General features: G+C 38.0%; 2 protein-coding genes and 2 pseudogenes across 3 annotated transcripts; 2 read left to right on the forward strand and 2 right to left on the reverse strand.

Annotated features, from left to right (window-relative positions):
• Positions 1-2,121: 2,121 nt before the first annotated feature.
• LOC149038560 (fibrinogen-like protein A) lies at positions 2,122-5,298 on the forward strand. Its single transcript, XM_089184842.1, has 4 exons — positions 2,122-2,293; positions 3,380-3,591; positions 4,427-4,559; positions 4,650-5,298. Exons 1-4 carry the CDS (start codon positions 2,122-2,124, stop codon positions 5,264-5,266), a joined length of 1,134 nt encoding a protein of 377 aa, XP_089040968.1. The 3' UTR covers positions 5,267-5,298.
• Positions 5,293-9,984, reverse strand: LOC149038561 (endonuclease III-like protein 1; annotated as a pseudogene).
• A 1,628-nt stretch (positions 9,985-11,612) lies between these two features.
• Positions 11,613-14,566, forward strand: LOC149038562 (fibrinogen-like protein A). Its single transcript, XM_089184843.1, has 4 exons — positions 11,613-11,784; positions 12,880-13,091; positions 13,713-13,845; positions 13,950-14,566. Exons 1-4 carry the CDS (start codon positions 11,613-11,615, stop codon positions 14,564-14,566), a joined length of 1,134 nt encoding a protein of 377 aa, XP_089040969.1.
• Positions 14,567-16,315: 1,749 nt separating this feature from the next.
• LOC149038563 (endonuclease III-like protein 1) lies at positions 16,316-20,408 on the reverse strand (annotated as a pseudogene). The gene is made up of 4 exons (XR_016180251.1): positions 20,370-20,408; positions 19,149-19,319; positions 18,187-18,450; positions 16,316-17,726 (listed from the first exon to the last, which is right to left on the reverse strand). The product of XR_016180251.1 is annotated as an endonuclease III-like protein 1 (transcript).
• Positions 20,409-21,262: the final 854 nt, after the last annotated feature.

Raw genomic sequence — 21,262 nt, forward strand, 5'->3', positions numbered from 1 at the left:
CTACAAAAGCCGGAGATTTGCCGCAGAATAAAACTGATTCCCTATCAGCACATCCTCTCCATTGAATTTTCTTCACACTAAACCCAAAAGAACAAAGAATAGGCATCAACAAGAGAATAGAAACTTTACAATCTCTTGTTTGGCATCAAATATCATCTGATGAAATTTTATTGAAAATTTTGAGCTTAAGAAGATCGTGATTTAATGATGTTGACAAGAAGATTGCGCTGTTTTAAACCTTAGTTTCTACATGTTCGTCCGATTCAATTAAATAGTGACTGAAAAAAATAAGTTCAAAAAAGGCTAACTACACGAGATATAAAGTTTTTAATCATTCTTTTATGACGCTTTGATTTGTCTTTTCTCTTCCACAGTGTCAACTCCAAAGGCCTTTGTCCGTCTCACTGTAAATAATTTATTATGGAGTTCAAAAGTCAAAATAGGTGTTGTTTTCTTCCGTATTAGGACGAGGCATTTGCACATATGTCTCACCCGATAAATACTAAATAATTTATGCAAAGAGCTGTCTCACCTTATTTCTTCAAACTTTAATATAAAAGCACAACTTTTATTTATTTGTAAGTTTTTCCTTCTGAAAGTTTTTTTTTTATGCTGAGATTGCGTTTTAAGCGATGTTTAGTCGATCGCTAGGATGTTAGCGTTATTCCTGAAGGAACAGGACGAAGCATCAAGCTCATGATTTGGAGTTTGCGTGCAGTTTGCGTGCAGTTTGAAAGCAATCAGCATTTATTTCACAAGGATTCAAATTTAGGTTTAGCGTCCTTTAGCGCCTTTGTGTATTTATGTATAAAGAGAATATACCCCTTACAGACTATGCAATGCGTACGTTGCGGGTCAGTATTGTTCGGACTTGAATTCAAGTTACGTGCGTTCTTTAGCGCCTTCGCGCATTTATAGATAGAGGTTAAAAATAAATACCCCATACAGTCTCTACAATTCTTACATTGCTGGTCAGTACCTTTTCGCATCAGGACTTAAAATTTATACGTATATCTCGCCTGGTAAGTGCTTAATAATTTATGTAGACGAGAGCTGACTCACGTTATTTCTTTAAATTTTAATTAAAGCAGAATCTTATTCATATTTAGTTTTTCTTTCGAAAATTTGTACGCTAAGCTTGCGTTTTGAACGATGTTTACCTGATCGCTTAAGTGTTATTCCTGAAAGTAGACAAAGTAAGGTCAGGACTTAAACTCTTCAGAGATTGATAAGAGGTTACATAACGCGCGGATTGCCTCAAAATGCTTTACCCTTTAACTCTTATAAGTGACTAACATGTAACTTCTCCCTATAACATCCATACATTACCCGCCAACATGTAATGAGAATACTCAAACTTATCATGTGGAAGTTAATAGTCTTGATCTTACACCAAATTCTCGTGACTTGTTTACTAGCAAATGTGTAGCAGCTAGAGGGGAGAATTAACAATCAGATCTTGGGAGTTCAAGGGTCGTTAATAAAGCTGCAAACTAAACCCACAATAAAGATTAGATAAAACCTTCATGTTGTGTCTATGTGGATGCAATCGGTTTTTATCTAATTTTATCTAGTTTTAATTAAGTTCTATCGTTATCCAGTTTCAAATTCTAGACTACTATTATTTAGTTTTGAATTCTAGACTACTATTATTTTGTTTTAAATTCTAGACTACTGAACCCAAGGGTAATTATTTGCAAGATAAAAGCACCACAAAACCCAGAAAACTGTTAAGTTAATTAATTCCATGGCAATTGAAAAAAGATAATGCTATAATTAGTGCACGAACTGGTTCAGTCAGTGAACGAATGTCGTGAAATGTTATCAATGTCTTCCTCAGAAAACCTTGCACACTTACTTTCCCCCCTTAAACCGTCTAATCTTTCTTCAATAGAAATAGAAGAGAATCCTTACTGAGTGTTTCAAGTTTTGAAGCTGATCGAGCTTTTAATAATAAATGTTATTCGCCAGTCTCCTGCCAAGTTTCTAAAACCCTAACACATAAACAAACTGTGGATGAGAAATATTTTCACTCGTAAATTATTCATTTTCAAGTCGACGCACTAGCGACTAATTGAGGTCAAAGCTTCCTTATCACGACTTTATCTTGATCGTGAACTAATGCAAAAGGCGAGTGGAAGTAACTTGAAAACAATGCAGCGACTCACTTTACTCTTCCATTCTCAGTTTCTCTTGTGCTGGAAGTTTACAACTCCCTCAGCTCAAAGTCTATCAGGAACGTCAAACCCTGGGCGGTTGTCTTGTTTAAGAAGATATGAACATCCTGAAAAAGGTAAAGCTTGACTTAAACACTTAATTTGCGCACTGCAAATAATGGTAAAAATAGATCTTGGACAACACAAAGATAGAAAACTTGACGTAGAACCAATGTGAACCGAGAAGATTTGTTGAGACTATTTATCTGAATAGTGGGGTTGAAGGTAATGTAATCGTGGTGCGCTGACTTTAATTCATCAGTTACAACACAAGCAAATTTTCGTATTTTAGCGAAAAACACTTTAATACCGAGTCGCGAGTCGAAGCAAAGCATTCAGTTATCTTTCTCTTAACGTGAGCTCGTTTCAAGCTGTAAAATTCAGCTTTTCGTGTCGTGCATTCCTCCCTGACATCGCTTTGCTTGTAGCTGTGATGGAATAAAGTTAATGGTAATGATGGAATTTCATTCACCTTCAAATGGAACTACTTCAAGATAACGTGTTGCAGACACGATCAAACTAGAGTAAACCATGGCCAAAAAGGACGATGAGGATGAAAAGGAAGACCGGTGATCAAATTCACTGTGATAGAGCATAAAATCGTCTGATGAGTGGGAATCTTAATTATAGGGGTTTCCAGAATTAAGAACCAACAACTTTGAAGGCTTGTGTATTTTCTTGTTGCGTATCGAAGAGTTGCGAACAGCCTAAGATAGAACTGGCCGGAAATTTACGAAACTGAGACTGAGTAATTTTCGAAACATGAGAAAAATAATTCCATGTAAAGATATGTTAATATCTAAGCAATACTTTTCACTTCCTGTCGGTTTTCAGACGCAAAAACTCACACGGGATGTTACTGAGAACACAAGGAAAAGTTGTAAATCACGACCCGAGGGTGCATGATTACCAACGTTCCAAGTGCACTGACGCCTAAAAAAACGATAGAAAGTGCGCCTTCTCGCTTTTAAAAATGGAGCCCTGAGTTTACTTGTACAATGAACGATAGGCTTTCGATCAATCAAAGTGTTCCTAATATCTTATAAATTTTTACGATTTTCATCAAGTCGTTAATGTTCTCTTGATTTCTCTCTTTTTGTTTTATGTAAGATATATCTTGAAGAAAACTCTCATATATGACCATATGTTTGCATCTGTTCTAGGCTACACTCTGGTTAATCACGTGATTGCTACGCACACTGTCACGTGCCCGATAGACTGTACATGGGAATGCCTACGGGATGCACGCTGTCGATCGTTTAATTATGCAAACTCAGGGAAAACATGTGAATTAAGTGACCAATCAAAATCGACAGCCCCAAATGACTTTGTTTTAAGAAAAGGCATCACTTACTACGAGCCAACGACACAGATGGTGAGTCATAGAAATTTACAGATCAGTTAGAAACTTAATCATCAGTGCTAAACCTACCAAGCGCAGGAACCTTTGAGGTCTTCGGTTTTTCAAATTCCATCTTCTGAGCAAGGTGGTGTCAAAATCATATCGAGAGGTCAAATAAATGCCTGTATCTCAGAGAACGGTATGGCAGCCTAAAACTGAACATGTACACAGAGCAGCGTTTGTAAGACCTTCATTTCTAGCCCGAAACACAGTAAGTTGAAATGTGGTGGAACTCAGTGGGCGGGAGTACAATTCAGGCAGCAATCGGGCGAATGATTTGAAATTACGAGCAGGAACGAAAACTTTAATTTAAACATGCGCACATGAATTGATTCATATAGCAAAAGTTCAAGTCGGAAGTCTAAACGTTGTTAGAAATATCGAATGCTTAATGCACTTCAGATATTTTTTCCATTTTGACTGGCTAACATTTGCTAAGTGCTTATAATTGGACAGATGAAATCAAACAATTTGGACATAGAACAGCTAATCAAGCCGCAAATAAGAGCTGCTTTACTGATAAAAGAACCACTCATTCTCGAGAATTTTATTATTGACATAATTGATGTCATAAAATGCCTATTTTCTAGAAGGAAATCCTGGGTAAATATAATTTGCTCAAATAGAGACAAAATCGTTGCTCGATATACAAAACTTTGAAAATATCAAACTTCTATACTCATTTTGAAAGAGAAACGCTAGCTCTAAGAACGAGAATATATTTCAACCTAAGAAGGTATTGTCATGGTAAGTTTCGCCTTATAAAAGGATGAAAGTACGTTTAACCATTCTTCCCATTTTCACCCAGGGAGGAAATAGACCTGTTTGCACCTCGGCCTTATGTCAAAATGGTGGAACATGTGTTGACGCGTGTTGGAATCCCCGGATGTTCACGTGTGAATGTCGACAGGATTATAAAGGAGCGTATTGCGAAAAGCACAGCGGAGGTGGGTAACTCGTGACTAAATAGAAGAGAAGAACACTTATATTTGCGATAATCTTATGTTGTGTTTCTTTTGTTTTATGTACAGTGAGAAGCTGCCAGCAGCTGAAAACCCTTGGAGCGAATCAGAATGGCATTTATAAAATCAACCCAGATGGTCAAGGGGTCATAAACGTGTACTGTGACCAAACCACAGATGGAGGTGGGTGGACTGTGGTTCAGAGACGTTCCCGTCCATACGAGCAAAGCTTTGAACGAACGTGGGTAGAGTATCGAGTAGGCTTTGGCGACTTGTCCAAAGAATTCTGGCTTGGAAACGACAACTTGCACCGAATCGCCTCTTCAGACAGCATTCTTCGAATAGATCTGCACCAAACAAACGGCCAAAAGGGATATGCCAAATATGGTGGGTTTCGGGTAGCTGACGAAACAGAAAAGTATCGATGCGACATGACTTCGTACGAAGGAAACATCGGAAATGGGTTTTATGGAAATACTGATCCTAAATTGGACATCCGAGGGATGAAATTCGGCACACCAGACCAAGATAATGACAACTTCCTTGGAAAGTGTTTTCCTCATGGTGCATGGTGGGCAAACCAATGTGGCATAGTTAATCTCAATGCAAGGGGTGGTCCATTCTGGCTTCCTTGGGCTACTAACCCTGACCTAAATCTCTCTGAGATGAAAGTAAGGCATAACTGAACAAAACTGCTGTAATCACCAAACCCTTAAGTCTTAGTGTCCTTTCTATCCTTTCTGGGTGAAAGTTTTTTCTTAGTTTCCTCCTCAGCTTTTCCTCTGCTCCTTCTTCGACCTTCAGGACAGATCTTGGAGTTAAGACAGAACTCGCACATTGGACTTACAGGAACACATGTCTGTTGACCAAATCCAACCAACAATACATTCAGTTCATCCCACTCCTCTCTGCAAAACAGAAAAAGAATTCACTAATTTAGTCTCTGAAACCATATACTCTAATAATTTAACTGTGGGTTATGGGTAAACAGCATATGATAGTCAAGGTTTGCTATGCATCTAGAGAATCTTGAACCTAGGTCTGAAAGTCCTTAAAGTTTTCCTTTTTGCATTCTGCTCCTTGAAAGTCAGGAAGGACCAAAAGCCTGTTCATTTCAGAATATTTGTAAAAGTTGTTTGGAACTTGCACAATAGCTAGGTCTCTAAAATGTGGCAGTGAGTGAAAAGGCTTTGGCAAGGAAGGAGCAAAACACCTGGTGAAGAGAATTTGTGTAACTTGGTATCATTCAAAATCACTTTTCACCAGCTTTCTACAGCAATTCTAGTTTTCTCTGGCAGTTTAGTACGTTTTTTGACCCATCCCAGTCTGTTAGAAATTCTATGAACATGAGTATCAACTCCAATTCCAGTCACTTGTGCCCTGAAGCCATGTTCATGGTAATATGCACCATTTTTGGGCCCACATACACCTGGAAGTTTGCAGAAAGTGGTGAGAATATGGTGACAAAAAATTGTGTAGTTCTACTTTCTGCATATAAACCCACACACAACCCACACACAACCCACAATTCCTCCAATTGCTCTGATGAATGGCTAACGCTCAAAACGTCAGCTTTTTTACTCTTTACGCGAGCCAATTTATGTTTTCAACTCAGTTTTTAACACTAAATTACCTATTATTAGGAAAAGTTTCATATTGATCACCTCTGCGAGTTAAAGGGTTACAAGTTAAAAAGGGAGTTCAGTGTCAGATTTTGAACCATTTTTGTTCTTTCTTTTTCTACTTCTAGACTTCTGGTAGTGGTTTTTATAATAAAGGGGGGGGGGACTCAGAGGGTTGTATGGAGGATATCAACCAATCTACCCCTTTTTGTAGGCGAAAAAGTGACAAGTGAAAATAATAAACCAACTTGGAATAGCCCCCTTGATTCAGTAACATGCTAATATAAGACCCTCCTGAACCCTGTTTAACATACCTGATGATGAAAAAATCATTATCAGTAGCTATTCTAAAATGCACCCCTACTAGTAAGTTTTTAAAAAATATTCAAAACTTTTAGTTAATAAGGGGAGAGAAGGTAGATAAGTTCACCAGTTTTGCTTGTTGATGTTGTAAGAATGTTCTCTATTGTTAATCCATAAGCCTTTAACTTTTCCATTGCAGCAAAAGTAACTTGGTCTTTTGTTTGACTTGACAGCATGAGGGAGGTAAGTACTTGATATCAGACTGTCAATAAAAGTGAGGAGAGATGAACCATTGATACTGGACAGTCAACCCTCTTTCCCCTAAGAGTGACTGGCTTCTTATTTCTCCTGACAGTTTCACCCTTGCATCAAATACTTAAAATCATGAAAATAAAGGAAATGATGTCCAATTCTAGAAGCTCCTGATTGTCTAACAAATTCTCTTCGTAAATTCCAGATAGTATGCAGCATAGTTTTCACTGTTTGTGATAGGACAATGGTAGAATTATACTAATATTTGTAAGCACCCTCTTTCTTCTGAACAAACTCTTCAGTTGAGTCTGATGATGTGGCAAGCTTAATCAGTAGACTTTGTTTTCTGATTAGAAGGGAAATTTCAACCCTATATGAATGGTAAGATTTCTGACTGGCTACTTTTTAACCCTTTCCACCCTAACATCAGTATGCATATTCTCTGCACTGTTCTTTATGCATTTCCTAAGGTGCTGACAAGGAGAATTTGTTTGCCAATCAAAAGGTTTCTTTCCTGATGACCATTTCCTTAATTCTCATGACCTTAATGTATGATATTGTAGGGAGAAATGAGATGTTACTCATCCTTTGGGTTTAAAGGGTTAAATGGGAAATTTAAGAATGGTTGCCAGGATGAGGGTGTATCCTTACAACTTTTATCCCAGTAGCTCATACATGAAGATCTCTATTGTGGCAAGTAAGAAAAAAGAAACCAAAATCATCACAAAAAACTTTGACAAATAAACATCAGTAAGGCAAGATCTCTGAAAATAGACTGGCCCAGTTGTCCAGGTTCTAATGAGGAGGCCTCAACCTCACCTCAGGCTGCAGAGTATGGCAGATCTTCAAGCTGTGCAGTGATTTTGGCATGCAATTGACTTTTAAATGGGAACTTGTGCATGCACTGCCATACTCTGCAAACTGATCCTCACCCACCTTAACCCTTAGACACCTAGGAGTGACTGACATCTAATTTCTTATTACACCATCAGCTCTGAATCACACATCAACGTCACAGTAGTTGTTGAACTTTTTGTAATAATTTATCTCGTCAATAAATCAAATGAAAAGTGGTATGCAATCATTTGCTGAAGGTAAATTAATGTGTTGCAATTGAACAAGCAAAAAGTAGTAAAATTTCTACACAGCCCCCATTCTACATCATGCATTCAGTTCTTGGATAGAGAAAACAATGACAAAAACAATACATTGCCATTGGGAAAACAGATTTGTTTTACAATAGTATGGGGCTGTGCAGAAATTTTACCCAAAACGTTTCTACTTCTCTTAAATAAGCTTAGTTGGCTCAGAGGAGACCATTGTGTCGGCTTTTCCCTTACCCCACCCCACTGGATCGCCAATTTTATCTCCTCTCATCTCTGGTTACTGGCTCTCATCAGCTGTCTTCTCGCATCCTTGTGAATCAACTGGGGCATCGCGTGTTTTTCTCATTTCACGAATATTAACAAGCTGCTCTCTCCAGTTCAGAGGCTGCCAAGTTGAACCTTGTGTTTGTGCCGTGGACGTGTCATTTTTACGCTTTTTGGCTGCAACATCTTCAGTTTTCTTGTTGTCCCTAGACGAGCCTTCTTCATGTCGCTTCTCGTATTCGATTTTGATGTGCCTTCTTGGTTCCTTTTGGTTCGTTGACAAAGCTGCGATTGCTTCTATAGCCGCCGAGCGTGTTTGTCTTCCTTTCACTCATCCTGGAAATCCGTAAAAACAAACTGATCGTATGTTTGAATCGTCAGTCTTCCCTGCATCTGCATTTACCAGTAATATTAAATTGTGAACAGTCCTCCCCGTTCTCGCCTTAGAACGCTAATTTTGGCGGGAAAGTGATGTCACTCGACCAGCTGATTACGTAATTAGTCACCACATAAAAGCCGGAGATTTGCCGAAGAATAAAACTGATTCCTTATTAGCACATCCTCTCCATTGAATTTTCTCCACACTGAACCCAAAAGAACAAAGAATAGGCATCAACAAGAGAATGGAAAATTTACAGTCTCTTGTTTGGCATCAGATATCATCTAATGAAATTTTACTGAAAATTTTTTGAGCTTAAGAAGTGTTCATGATTAAAATTTACACGAACTTGAGTGGCAATCACGAGAATAATGAAACATCAAAATTTTACCTTATTAAACCAACAAACTAAATTAATTAAACTGAAAAAAGTAAGTTAAAAAAAGGCTAACTACACGAGATATAATATTTTTAATTAATCTTCTATGGAGCTTTGATTTGTCTTTTCTCTTCCCCAGTGTTAACTCCAAAGGTCTTTGTCCGTCTCACTGTAAATAATTTAGTATGGAGTTCAAAAGTCAAAATAGGTATTGTTTTCTTCCGTGTTAGGACGAGGCATTTGCACATATGTCTCACCCGATACTAAATAATTTATGTAAAAAGCTGTCTCACCTTATTTCTTCAAACTTTAATATAAAAGCACAATTTTTATTTATTTGTAAGTTTTTCCTTCTGAAAGTTTTTTTTTTAATGTTGAGATTGCGTTTTAAGCGATGTTTAGTCGATCGGTAGGATGTTAACGTTATTCCTGAAGGAACAGGTCGAATCATCAAGCTCATGATTTGGAGTTTGCTTGCAGTTTGAAAGCAATCAGCATTTATTTCATAAGGATTCAAATTTAGGTTTAGCGTCCTTTAGCGCCTTTGTGTATTTATGTATAAAGAGAATATACCCCTTACAGACTATACAATTCGTACGTTGCGGGTCAGTATTGTTCCGACTTGAATTCACTTTACGTGCGTTCTTTAGCGCCTTCGCGCATTTATAGATAAAGGTTAAAAATAAATACCCAAAACAGTCTCTGCAATTCTTACATTGCGGGTCGGTACCTTTTGCATCAGGACTTCAAATTTATATGTATATCTCGCCTGGTAAGTACTTAATAATTTATGTAGACGAGAGCTGACTTACGTTCTTTCTTTAAATTTTAATAAAAGCAGAATTTTATTTATATGTAGTTTTTCTTTTGAAAATTTGTACGCTAAGCTTGCGTTTTGAACGATCGCTTAAGTGTTATTCCTGAAAGTAGACAAAGTAAGATCAGTACTTAAACTCTTCAGAGATTGATAAGAGGTTACATAACGCGCATATTACATCTATATGCTTTACCCTTTAACTCTTATAAGTGACTAACATGTAACTTCTCCCTATAACATCCATACATTACCCGCCAACATGTAATGACTCAAGCTTATCATGTGGAAGTTAATAGTCCTGATCTTACACCAAATTCTCGTGACTTATTTACTAGGAAATGTGTAGCAGCTGGAGGGGAGAATTTACAATCAGATCTTGGGAGTTCAAGGGTCAACATAGCTGCGGACTGAACCCACAATAAAGATCAGATAAACCTTCATGTTTTGTTTCTTTTTTCTAACATGATCAATCTGTTTTTATCTAATTTTATCTAGTTTTAATTAAATTATATCTTTATAGTTTCAAATTCTAGACTTCTATTATTTAGTTTTAAATTCTAGACACTGAACCCTTGGGTAACTATTTGCAGGATAAAAGCACCACAAAACCCAGAAAATTGTTAAGTTAATTAATTCCATGGCAATTTAAAAGAAAAAGAATGCTATAATTAGCGCACGAACAAGTTCAGTCAGTGAACCAATGTCGTGAAATGTTATCAATGTCTTCCTCAGAAAAAATTTCCTTCTGAAAGTTTTTTTTTTTATGCTAAAGTTGCGTTTTAAGCGATGTTTAGTCGATCGGTAGGATGTTAACGTTATTCCTGAAGGAACAGGACGAATCATCAAGTTCATGATTTGGAGTTTGCGTGCAGTTTGTAAGCAATCAGCATTTATTTCATAAGGATTCAAATTTAGGTTTAGCGTTCTTTAGCGCCTTTGCTTATTTATGTATAAAGAGAATATACCCCTTACAGACTATACAATTCGTACGTTGCGGGTCAGTATTGTTCCGACTTGAATTCATGTTACGTGCGTTCTTTAGGGCCTTCGCGCATTTATAGATAAAGGTTAGAAATAAATACCCCATACAGTCTCTACAATTCTTACATTGCGGGTCAGTACCTTTTCGCATCAGGACTTCAAATTTATATGTATATCTCGCCTGGTAAATACTTAATAATTTATGTAGAGGAGAGCTGACTCACGTTATTTCTTTAAATTTTAATGAAAGCAGAATTTTATTCATATGTAGTTTTTCTTTTGAAAATTTGTACGCTAAGCTTGCGTTTTGAACGATGTTTACCTGATCGCTTAAGTGTTATTCCTGAAAGTAGACAAAGTAAGGTCAGGACTTAAACTCTTCAGAGATTGATAAGAGGTTACATAACGCGCATATTACATCAATATGCTTTACCCTTTAACTCTTATAAGTGACTAACATGTAACTTCTCCCTAATTTCAAATTCAAGACTTCTATTATTTAGTTTTAAATTCTAGAGCACCACAAAACCCAGAAAACTGTTAAGTTAATTAATTAATGGCAATTGAGAAAAAAGAATGCTATAATTAGCACACGAACTGGTTCAGTCAGTGAACGAATGTCGTGAAATGTTATCAATGTCTTCCTAAGAAAACCTTGCATACTTACTTTCCCCCCTTAAACCGTCTAATATTTCTTCAATAGAAATAGAAGAGAATCCTTACTAAGTGTTTCAGATTTTGAAGTTGATCGAGCTTTTAATAATAAATGTTGTTCGCCAGTCTCCTGCTAAGTTCCTAAAACCCAGCACATAAAAAAACTGTGGATGAGAGTTATTTTTACTCGAACATTATTCATTTTCAAGTTGACGCACCAGCGACTAATTGAGGTCAAAGCTTCCTTATCACGACTTTATCTTGATGGTGAACTAATGCAAAAGCCGAGTGGAAGTAACTTGAAAACAATGCAGCGACTCACTTTACTCTTCCATTCTCAGTTTCTCTTGTGCTGGAAGTTTACAACTCCCTCAGCTCAAAGTCTAACAGGAACGTCGAACCCTGGTCGGTTATCTTGTTTAAGAAGATATGAACATCCTGAAAAAGGTAAAGCTTGACTTAAACACTTAATTTGCGCACTGCAAATAATGGCAAAAATAGATCTTAGACACAAATGTAGAAAACTTGACGCAGAACCAATGTGAACCGAGAAGATTTGTTGAGGTTATTTAACTGAATAGTGGGGTTGAAGGTAATGTAATCGTGGTGCGCTGACTTTAATTCATCAGTTACAACACAAACAAATTTTCGTATTTTAGCGAAAAACACTTTAATACCGAGTCGCGAGTCGAAGCACTTCAACTAGCAAGGCATTCAGTTATCTTTCTCTTAACGTGTGCTCGTTTCAAGCTGTCAAATTCGGCTTTTCGTGTCGTGCATTCCTCTCTGACATCGCTATGCTTGTAGCTGTAATGGAATAAAGTTAATGGTAAGGATGGAATTTTATTCACCTTCAAATGGAACTACTTCAAGTTAACGTGTTTCAGACACGATCAAAGTTGAGTAAACTATGGCCAACAAGGACGATGAGGATGAAAAGGAAGACCGGTGATCGAATTCGCTGTGATCAGAGCATAAGATCGTCTGATGAGTGGGAATCTTAATTATAGGGGTTTCCAGAATTAAGAACCAACAACTTTGAAGCCTTGTGTATTCACTTGTTGTGTATCGAAGAGTTGCGAACAGCCTAAGATAGAACTGGCCGGAAATTTACGAAAACCGAGACTGAGTAATTTACAAAACATGTCAAAAATGATTCCATGTAAAAATATGTTAACATCTAAGCAATATTTTCACTTCCTGTCGGTTTTCAGACGCAAAAACTCACACGGGATGTTAGGAGAACACGAGGAAAAGTTGTAAATCACGACCCGAGGGTGCATGATTACTAACGTTCTAAGTGCACTGACGCCTAAGAAAATGATAGAAAGTGCGCTTTCTAGCTTTTAAAAATGGAGCCCTGAGTTTACTAGTACAATGAACGATAGACTTTCGATCAATCAAAGTGTTCCTAATATCTTATAAATGTTGACGATTTTCATCAAGTCGTCAATGTCCTCTTGATTTCTCTCTTTTTATTTCGTGTAAGATATATCTTGAAGAAAACTCTCATATATGACGATATGTTTGCATCTGTTCCAGGCTACACTCTGGTTAATCACGTGATTGCTACGCACACTGTCACGTGCCCGATAGACTGTACATGGGAATGCCTACGGGATGCACGCTGTCGATCGTTTAATTATGCAAACTCAGGGAAAACATGTGAATTAAGTGACCAATCAAAAGCGACAGCCCCAAATGACTTTGTTTTAAGAAAAGGCGTCACTTACTACGAGCCAACGACACAGATGGTGAGTCATAGAAATTTACAGATCAGTTAGAAACTTAATCATCACTGCTCAACCTGCCAAGCGCAAGAACCTTTGAGGTCTTCGGTTTTTCAAATTCCATCTTCTGAGCAAGGTGGTGTCATGATCATATCGAGAGGTCAAATAAATGCCTTTATCTCAGAGAACGGTATGGCTGCCTAAAACTGAACATTTACACAGAGCAGCGTTTGTAAGACCTTCATTTCTAGCCCGAAAACACAGTAAGTTGAAATGTAGTAGGACTCAGTGGGTGGTAGTACAATTCATGCAGCAATCGGACGAATGATTTGAAATCACGAGCAGGAATGAAAACTTTCATTTACACATGTGCACATGAATTGATTCGTATAGCAAAAGTTCAAGTCGTAAGTCTAAATATTGTTAGAAATATCCAATGCTCAATGCACCTCAGAAATTTCTTCCATTTTGACTGGCTAACATTTGCTAAGTGCTTATGATTGAACAGGTGAAATCAAACAATTTGGACATGAAACAGCCAATCAAGCCGCAAATAAGAGCTGTTTTATTGATAAAAGAACCACTCATACTCGAGCATTTTGTTATTGACACAATTTCACATCTTACTGACACATTTTCTCTCAGGGAGGAAATGGACCTGGTTGCGCCTCGGCTTTATGTCAAAATGGTGGAACACGTGTTGACGAGTGTTGGAATCCCCGGATGTTCACGTGTGAATGTCGACAGGATTATAAAGGAGTGTATTGCGAAAAACAGAGCGGAGGTGGGTAACTCGTGACTAAATAGAAGAGAACACCTAACTTTGCGATAATTTCCTTTAAGCAACAAGTGTCATACTATGTTTCTTTTTTTTATGTACAGTGAGAAGCTGCCAGCAGCTGAAAACCCTAGCAGCGAATCAGAATGGCATTTATAAAATCAACCCAGATGGTCAAGGGGTCATAAACGTGTACTGTGACCAAACCACAGATGGAGGTGGGTGGACTGTGGTTCAGAGACGTTCCCGTCCATACGAGCAAAGCTTTAGACGAACGTGGGTAGAGTATCGAGTAGGCTTTGGTGACTTGTCCAAAGAATTCTGGTTTGGAAACGACAACTTGCACCGAATAGCCTCTTCAGACAGCATTCTTCGAATAGATCTGCACCGAACCAACGGCCAAAAGGGATATGCCAAATATGGTGGGTTTCGGGTAGCTGACGAAACAGAAAAGTATCGATGCGACATGACTTCGTACGAAGGAAACATCGGAAATGGGTTTTATGGAAATACAGATCCTAAATTGAACATCCGAGGGATGAAATTCGGCACACCAGACCAAGATAATGACAACCACCCTGGCAAGTGTTTTCCTAATGGTGCATGGTGGGCAAACCAATGTGGCGAGGTTAATCTCAATGGAAAGTATGGTCCAGACTGGGGTCCTTGGGTTTCTTACCCTGACCTAAATTTCTCTGAGATGAAAGTAAGGCATAACTGAACAAAACTCCACAAAAAAAGTCACCATACGTCACCTCCAGGGATGCAAGGAACTTGACTGAAATCCATTGATATATTATTAGCATAATAATATATTGACACATAATTTAGTCTTGCACTAGGTTTTAAATATCGACATGAAATCGCTTTCTTCAACTTGAAATGAAATGTGAAACCTTTCCTTCCAATGGTGATGTTCCATTAGCACCCCTCGAACAGATGTCACACATTATAAACAGACGATCATGTTTAATCCTGTTTCAAGACACCAAGAGACCAAAACAAAGTGAAGCGATCAAAAGTAAACCTTGAAGCCACAGGCCAACCACGTTTCAAAAACTGTTATTTACAAATGGTCGGGTTTTATAGCCGTGTTAGTGAAAAAGGCTTTTACTTTCTTGAAAATAAAAATCATAGTTAAAGTGTTTGTAAAATAAAGCCTTAGCAACTTCCCTGAACTTTTAAGCATTTCGTTATATCATAGTAATTTAATAGCCCACGAATATGTAACAAGTGCGACGCCAATTGTTGCCATCGACACATCTCCTGAAGGACTGTTAAAACTATCCCTAAAAGAGGCCAATATGTTTCTTTACAGACTTAGTTACCACAGTCGTTAGAGAAAGGCAAAATAAAAGTAATGCTTTCTGAATTGTTTTGAGGGGCGTCGGAATATTTTGGCTGCTAAATCTTCCGCGAGCCTGATCTCCTCCCTTCAACGTATTGTCCAGCAAAAAAAAAAGTAGACAAAAAAAGAAAGTATTGTAAGTTAGATGTTCACGAATGGAAGAACTGAAAGATTTCACTCAACTCAAACGAAGTTCGGGGGAGCTTTCTATGACTTGAAAAAAAAAAGGAAGGGGAGAGGGCCTCCTCTCCAGGGTTCTATCTGTTTTCCCTCAAGATTCATGCTGGAGAGGACTGGGAAACAGGTTGACATCGCGATTTCACATTCAGCCTAGGGATTTAATCGATCGCGTTTAAAATCCCAACACCCACACCATCCTATGATGATCCCCCATTGTTGAAGATAACACATCAAAAGGGTTGATCAATACTTCGTTCTGCCAGCCATTATACGACGACAAAAAAAAAAAAAAAAAAAAAAAAAGCAACACATTCTTAAAATCTCCCATTTCTAAAAGCAAACAAAATCTACAAATCACTAACTATCAATACTGTAAAAAATCGATTAATTCATATCCTTGACGTAATAAAACAAATTTCACGCATCTGAGATCGCTATTCTTTCCTTCAAAAGTAAAAAGATGTAAATACGTCTGGCTTCAGCGGCGTATAACCACGGCGAAGAAGACATATATTAAATTTCGATTCAAAAATACTACAAGTTCAGTTCTGTACAGATTGTCTATCACTGATTGCCGTTGCATTCTTGGGGTATAAATCTAACTTGAAGACCCCACACTAAGTTTCTTATACGTAAGTACTATTAGTCAGGGTCGGCCAGGGTTTCTGGGTATTCGGTATTCAGGGGCGTTTTAAATCGGGTATACGGTATATTGCAGCTTAAATATGGGTATTCAGTATATCACTTTCTTTGAATTTCAGGTATAAAGTATTCAAAGCTTCGATTATTTTTGGGTATATTTGGAGGAATTTGGGGTATTTTGGGGTATTTTGTCGATTTTTTTTCGGGTATGTTGGTATTCCACTACCCCCCCTGGCCGACCCTGATTAGTGCCGATAAAGAGCTGTACAAGACAGTTTCTCTTATTGCCAAAATGATTTATTTGATATGATTATATGATTTATTTATCTGAGAGTAATAGTGCAGGCCTCACTGCACTCACCCTGTCGTCCATTAACATCAGTAGCGCGTACCAAGAAGTGGCACTTATTGCCGGGTGATAACTGAGTCAGAATGCAAGCCATAGGAAGCGTCAACGCCTTGACGACTCCAATCTTCTTCCACTGGTGAGGGTTCTCCGTTGTGCCGCCGTCCTAAAGGGCAAACAGTTGCTAGTTCATTATAGGCGCGTGTCTCTTCTCAAGAGCCATGTACCACGACAGAACGATACCGCTTGGAGCCACCGCTATGGAGACATTAAATTTCGGAGGGGGTCTCTGTTGCTGGAGATACTGGGGGATGTTGCCCTGAACTCGGCGGTAAACCCTGTTGGGCAGGCGGTTGGGGTCTTATAGATAATTGTGAATAGCTTTGCAAGGCGAATAGCAAAGGAGTTTGAGTAGCCAATCAGAGCGCGCCTTCATTGCCATCCACCGTTTAAAGTATAAACTAATTTCTAAATCAAATTCAATGGCAGATCTCTCCCTTTAAGGAAGAGGTACCACTTATAAAAAATCTTTCACAAAAAAAACACCTTGTTACCTAGGTCTCACAGTCTTTGATTTTGCTTCTATCTCGCCTTTTATACATTGTATCATGAACCTGTACATTTATTTTACACAGTTGGAACCAGTCTTGAGACATGGTTTGAGGACCAATGCTAACCTGGGCTCAGTTGTTGGAAGGCTGATTAGTGCTAACCTGGGGTAAAATTTTAATCCAGGTTTCCTTACTGCTTTGTTAAAAAGCCTTTTTTGGATAATTTTCTTTATTTTTTAAAAGGCATCCAATCATCAAATCGTAGACAAAACAAATTGTAATGAATTTTCTTCTATAGCTTTAACCCTATAACTCTCAAGATCTGATTATTAATTTCCTCCTCTACCTGCTTAACATTTCCTTGTAAATTAGTTGCGAGAATTAGATCAAGATAACAACTTCTACCTGATACAAATGAATATTCTCATTACCTGTTTGCTGGATAGTGCATGGATATTGTAAGGAGAAGTTACATGTGAATCACCTGTGGAAGTTTAAAGGTTAAGATCTGATATCAGATTTCACACTAAACATGAGGCTACCTGAACCCAGCTTTGCACAACATGGCCCAAGGATAAAGACAAGGACAGCCTCAGTTAAAGTAAAACTCAATTCCCCTTAAGTCTTAGTGTCCTTTCCATCCTTTCTGGGTGAAAGTTTCTTCTTAGTTTCCTCCTCAGCTTTTCCTCTGCTCCTTCTTCGACCTTCAGGACAGATCTTGGAGTTAAGATGGAACTCGCACATTGGACTTACAGGAAGACATGTCTGTTGACCAAATCCAACCAACAATACATTCAGTTCATCTCACTCCTCTCTGAGAAAACAGAAAAAGAATTCACTAATTTAGTCTCTGAAACCATACACTCTAATTATTTAATTGTTGGTTATTGGTAAACAGCATATGATAGTCAAGGTTTGCTATGCATCTAGAGAACCTTCAATCCAGGTCTCATAAGTCCTTAAAAATTTCCTTTTTCCATTACGGTCCTTGAAAGTCAGGAAGGACCAAAAGCCTGTTTATTTCAGAATATTTGTAAAAGTTGTTTGGAACTTGCACAATATCTGGGTCTCTAAAATGTGGCAGTGAGTGAAAAGGCTTTGGCTGGGAAGGAGCAAAATGCCTGGTGAAGAGAATTTGCGTAACTTGTTTGGAACTTGCACAATGTCTGGGTCTCTAAAATGTGGCAGTGAGTGAAAAGGCTTTGGCTGGGAAGGAGCAAAATGCCTGGTGAAGAGAATTTGCGTAACTTGGTATCATTCAAAATCACTTTTACCTTGGAAGCCAGCTTTCTACAGCAATTCTAGTTTCCTCTGGCAGTTTAGTAGGTTTTTTGACCCATCAGTCTGTTAGAAATTCTATGAACATGAGTATCAACTCCAATTCCAGTCACTTGTCCCCAAGCCATGTCCATGGTAATATGCGCCATTTTTGGGCCCACACCTGGAAGTTTGACCAGCTCTTCTACTGTTGGTGGAATGTCTCCATTGTAATTCTCAGCACAAATTTTTGTGTCATTCTTGATGCAATCAGCTTTTTTCTACAATCAAAGCATAATTATAATAAGTACCCTGTGAAATACTCTATGTTGTACCAAGCCATATTTCACATTGGTAGGATAGTCTTAAGTCTTAACCCTTTAACTCCCAAGATCTGATTAGTAATTCTCCCCTCTAGCTGCTACACATATCCTTGCAAATTAGTTACAAGAAGTTATTGTTAGATCAAGACAACAATTTCTACCTGATAAGTTTGAATACTCATTAGTTTTTTGTTGAATAATGTAAGGATATTATTGGGAGAAGTTTTATATTGGTCACCTCTGGAAGTTAAAGGTTTACAAGGGTTTCTAGTTTTAGACTTCTGCAAGTGCTTTTTTTGTAATAAGGGGGGGAGGGAGGGGACTCAGAGGGTTCTATGGAGGATATATACAAACCAATCTAACCCTCTTTGTAAGTGAAAAAGTGACGAGTGAAAATAATAAAACAACTTGGAATAGCCCCCTTGTTTCAGTAACATGCTAATATAAGACCCCCCTGAACCCTGTTTAACATCACTGATGATGAAAAAATTATCATCAGTAGCTATTCTAAAAAGCCCTACTAGTAAGTGTTTAAAAAATGTTCAAAACTTTCATTTAATAAGGGGAGAAAACCTTCTGACTATTTTGCAAGTTGCTTTTCTAGTGAGTAAATTCTGTCAAAATCGAGTTTCTAACTGACATAAAAATTTACTCACCTTCCAGAAGCCAACAGGGTAAATAAGTTCACCAATTTTGCTTGTTGATGTTGTAAGTATGTTCTCTATTGTTAATCCATAAGCCTTTAACTTTTCCATGGCAGCTAAAGTAACTTGGTCTTTTGTTTGACTTGACAGCATGAGGGAGATAAGTACTTGATATCAGACTGTCTGCAAAAGTGAGGATAGATGATCGAACCATTGATACTGGACTGTCTTAACCCTCTTTCCCCTAAGAGTGACTGGCTTCTAATTTCTCCTAACAGTTTCACCCTTGCATCAAATACTTAAAATCATGAGAATAAAGTAAATGATGTCTAATTCTAGAAGCTCCTGATTGTCAAACAAATTCTCCTTGTAAATTCCAGATAGTATGCAGCATAGTTTCATTGTCTGTGATAGGAGAATGGTAGAATTATACAAATATTTGTAAGCACCCTCTTTTTTCTGAACAAACTCTTCAGTTGAGTCTGATGATGTGGCAAGCTTAATCAGCAGACTTTGTTTTCTGATTATAGGGAAATTTCAACCCTATATGCAAGGTAAGATTTCTGACCTGCTACTCTTTAACCTTTTCCACCCTAACATCAGTATGCATATTCTCCATACTGTTCTTTATGCATTTCCTAAGGTGCTGACAAGGAGAATTTGTTTACCAATCAAAAGGTTTCTTTCCTGGTGACCATTTCCTTAATTCTCGTGACCTTAATGTGTGATTCAGGAGTGATATTGTAGGGAGAAATGAGATGTTACTAATCCTTTGGGTTTAAAGGGTTAAATGGGAAATTTAAGAATGGTTGCCAGGATGAGGGTGTATCCTTACAACTTTTATCCCAGTAGCTCATACATGAAGATCTCTATTGTTGCAAGTAAGAAAAAAAGAAACCAAAATCATCACAAAAACTTTGACAAATAAACATTAGTAAGGCAAGATCTCTGAAAATAGACTGGTCCAGTTGTCCAGGTTCTTATGAGGAGACCTCAACCTCATTCCACGCTGCAGAGTATGGCAGATCTTGATGCAATGCAGCAATTTTAGCATGCATTTGACTTTTAAAAAGGAACTTGTGCATGCACTGCCATACTCTGCAAACTGATCCTCACCCACCTTAAGAGTGACTAACATCACCCCTGAATCCCACATCAAGGTCACGAGAAAAAAGGAAATGACCACCAAGCAAAGAAGCTCTTGATTGGTACACAAATTCTCCTTAGCATTACCTTAGGATATGTGGGGAGAACAGTATGAAGAATATGCATACTATAATGTTGGGGTGTAAAGGGTTAAACATATAGCTGTTGAACTATTTGTCATAATTTATCTTATAACTCAAATGAAAAGTGGGATGCACTCAATTGCTGGGGGTAAATGAATGTGTTGACACTGACCAAACAAAAAGAGGTAAAATTTCTGCACAGCCCCATTCTACATCATGCATTCAGTTCTTGGATAGAGAAAACAGTGACAAAAACAATACATTGCCATTAGGAAAACAGATTTGTTTTACAACAGTATGGGGCTGTACAGAAATTTTACACAAAACGTTTCTACCTCTCATAAATCAGCTTAGTTGTCTCCGAGGAGACCACTGTGTCGGATCTTCCCTTACCCCACCCCACTGGACTGCCAATTTCATCTCCTTGCTTCTCTAGCCGCCGAGCGTGTTTGTCTTCCTTTTGAGGTGAAATACGGGGAAGAACTCATCCTGGAAATCGGTGAAAACAAACTGATCATATGTTTGAATCGTCAGTCTCCCCTGCATCTGCCTTTACCAGTGCTATTGTAAACAGCCCTTCCCGTTCTCGCCATGGAACGCTGATTTTGGCGGGAAAGTGATGTCACTCGACCAGCTGATTACGTAATTAGCCACCACATAAAAGCCGGAGATTCGCCGAAGAATAAAACTGATTCCCTATTAGAACATCCTCTCCATTGAATTTTCTACACACTGAACCCAAAAGAACAAAGAATAGGCGTCAACAAGAGAATAGAAACTTTACAATCTCTTGTTTGGCATCAAATATCGTCTGATGAAATTTTACTGTAAATTTTGAGCTTAAGAAGTGTTCATGATTGAAATTTACACGAACTTGAGTGGCAAACACGAGAATAA

The sequence above is a fragment of the Pocillopora damicornis genome, chromosome 10, assembly GCF_964200805.1.
Source record: "Pocillopora damicornis chromosome 10, jaPocDami1.2, whole genome shotgun sequence".
In the NCBI taxonomy this organism is placed as follows: domain Eukaryota; kingdom Metazoa; phylum Cnidaria; class Anthozoa; order Scleractinia; family Pocilloporidae; genus Pocillopora; species Pocillopora damicornis.

Bases quoted from the DNA above. Each gene is read 5' to 3' on its own strand.
- LOC149038560 (XM_089184842.1), top strand. From the start codon at position 2,122: ATGCAAAAGGCGAGTGGAAGTAACTTGAAAACAATGCAGCGACTCACT. The intron at 3,592-4,426 runs GTGAGTCATAGA...ATTTTCACCCAG, and splicing joins ACGAGCCAACGACACAGATG to GGAGGAAATAGACCTGTTTG. The intron at 4,560-4,649 runs GCGGAGGTGGGT...TTTTATGTACAG, and splicing joins AGCGTATTGCGAAAAGCACA to TGAGAAGCTGCCAGCAGCTG.
- LOC149038562 (XM_089184843.1), top strand. From the start codon at position 11,613: ATGCAAAAGCCGAGTGGAAGTAACTTGAAAACAATGCAGCGACTCACT. The intron at 11,785-12,879 runs GTAAAGCTTGAC...CATCTGTTCCAG, and splicing joins ATATGAACATCCTGAAAAAG to GCTACACTCTGGTTAATCAC. The intron at 13,846-13,949 runs GCGGAGGTGGGT...TTTTATGTACAG, and splicing joins AGTGTATTGCGAAAAACAGA to TGAGAAGCTGCCAGCAGCTG.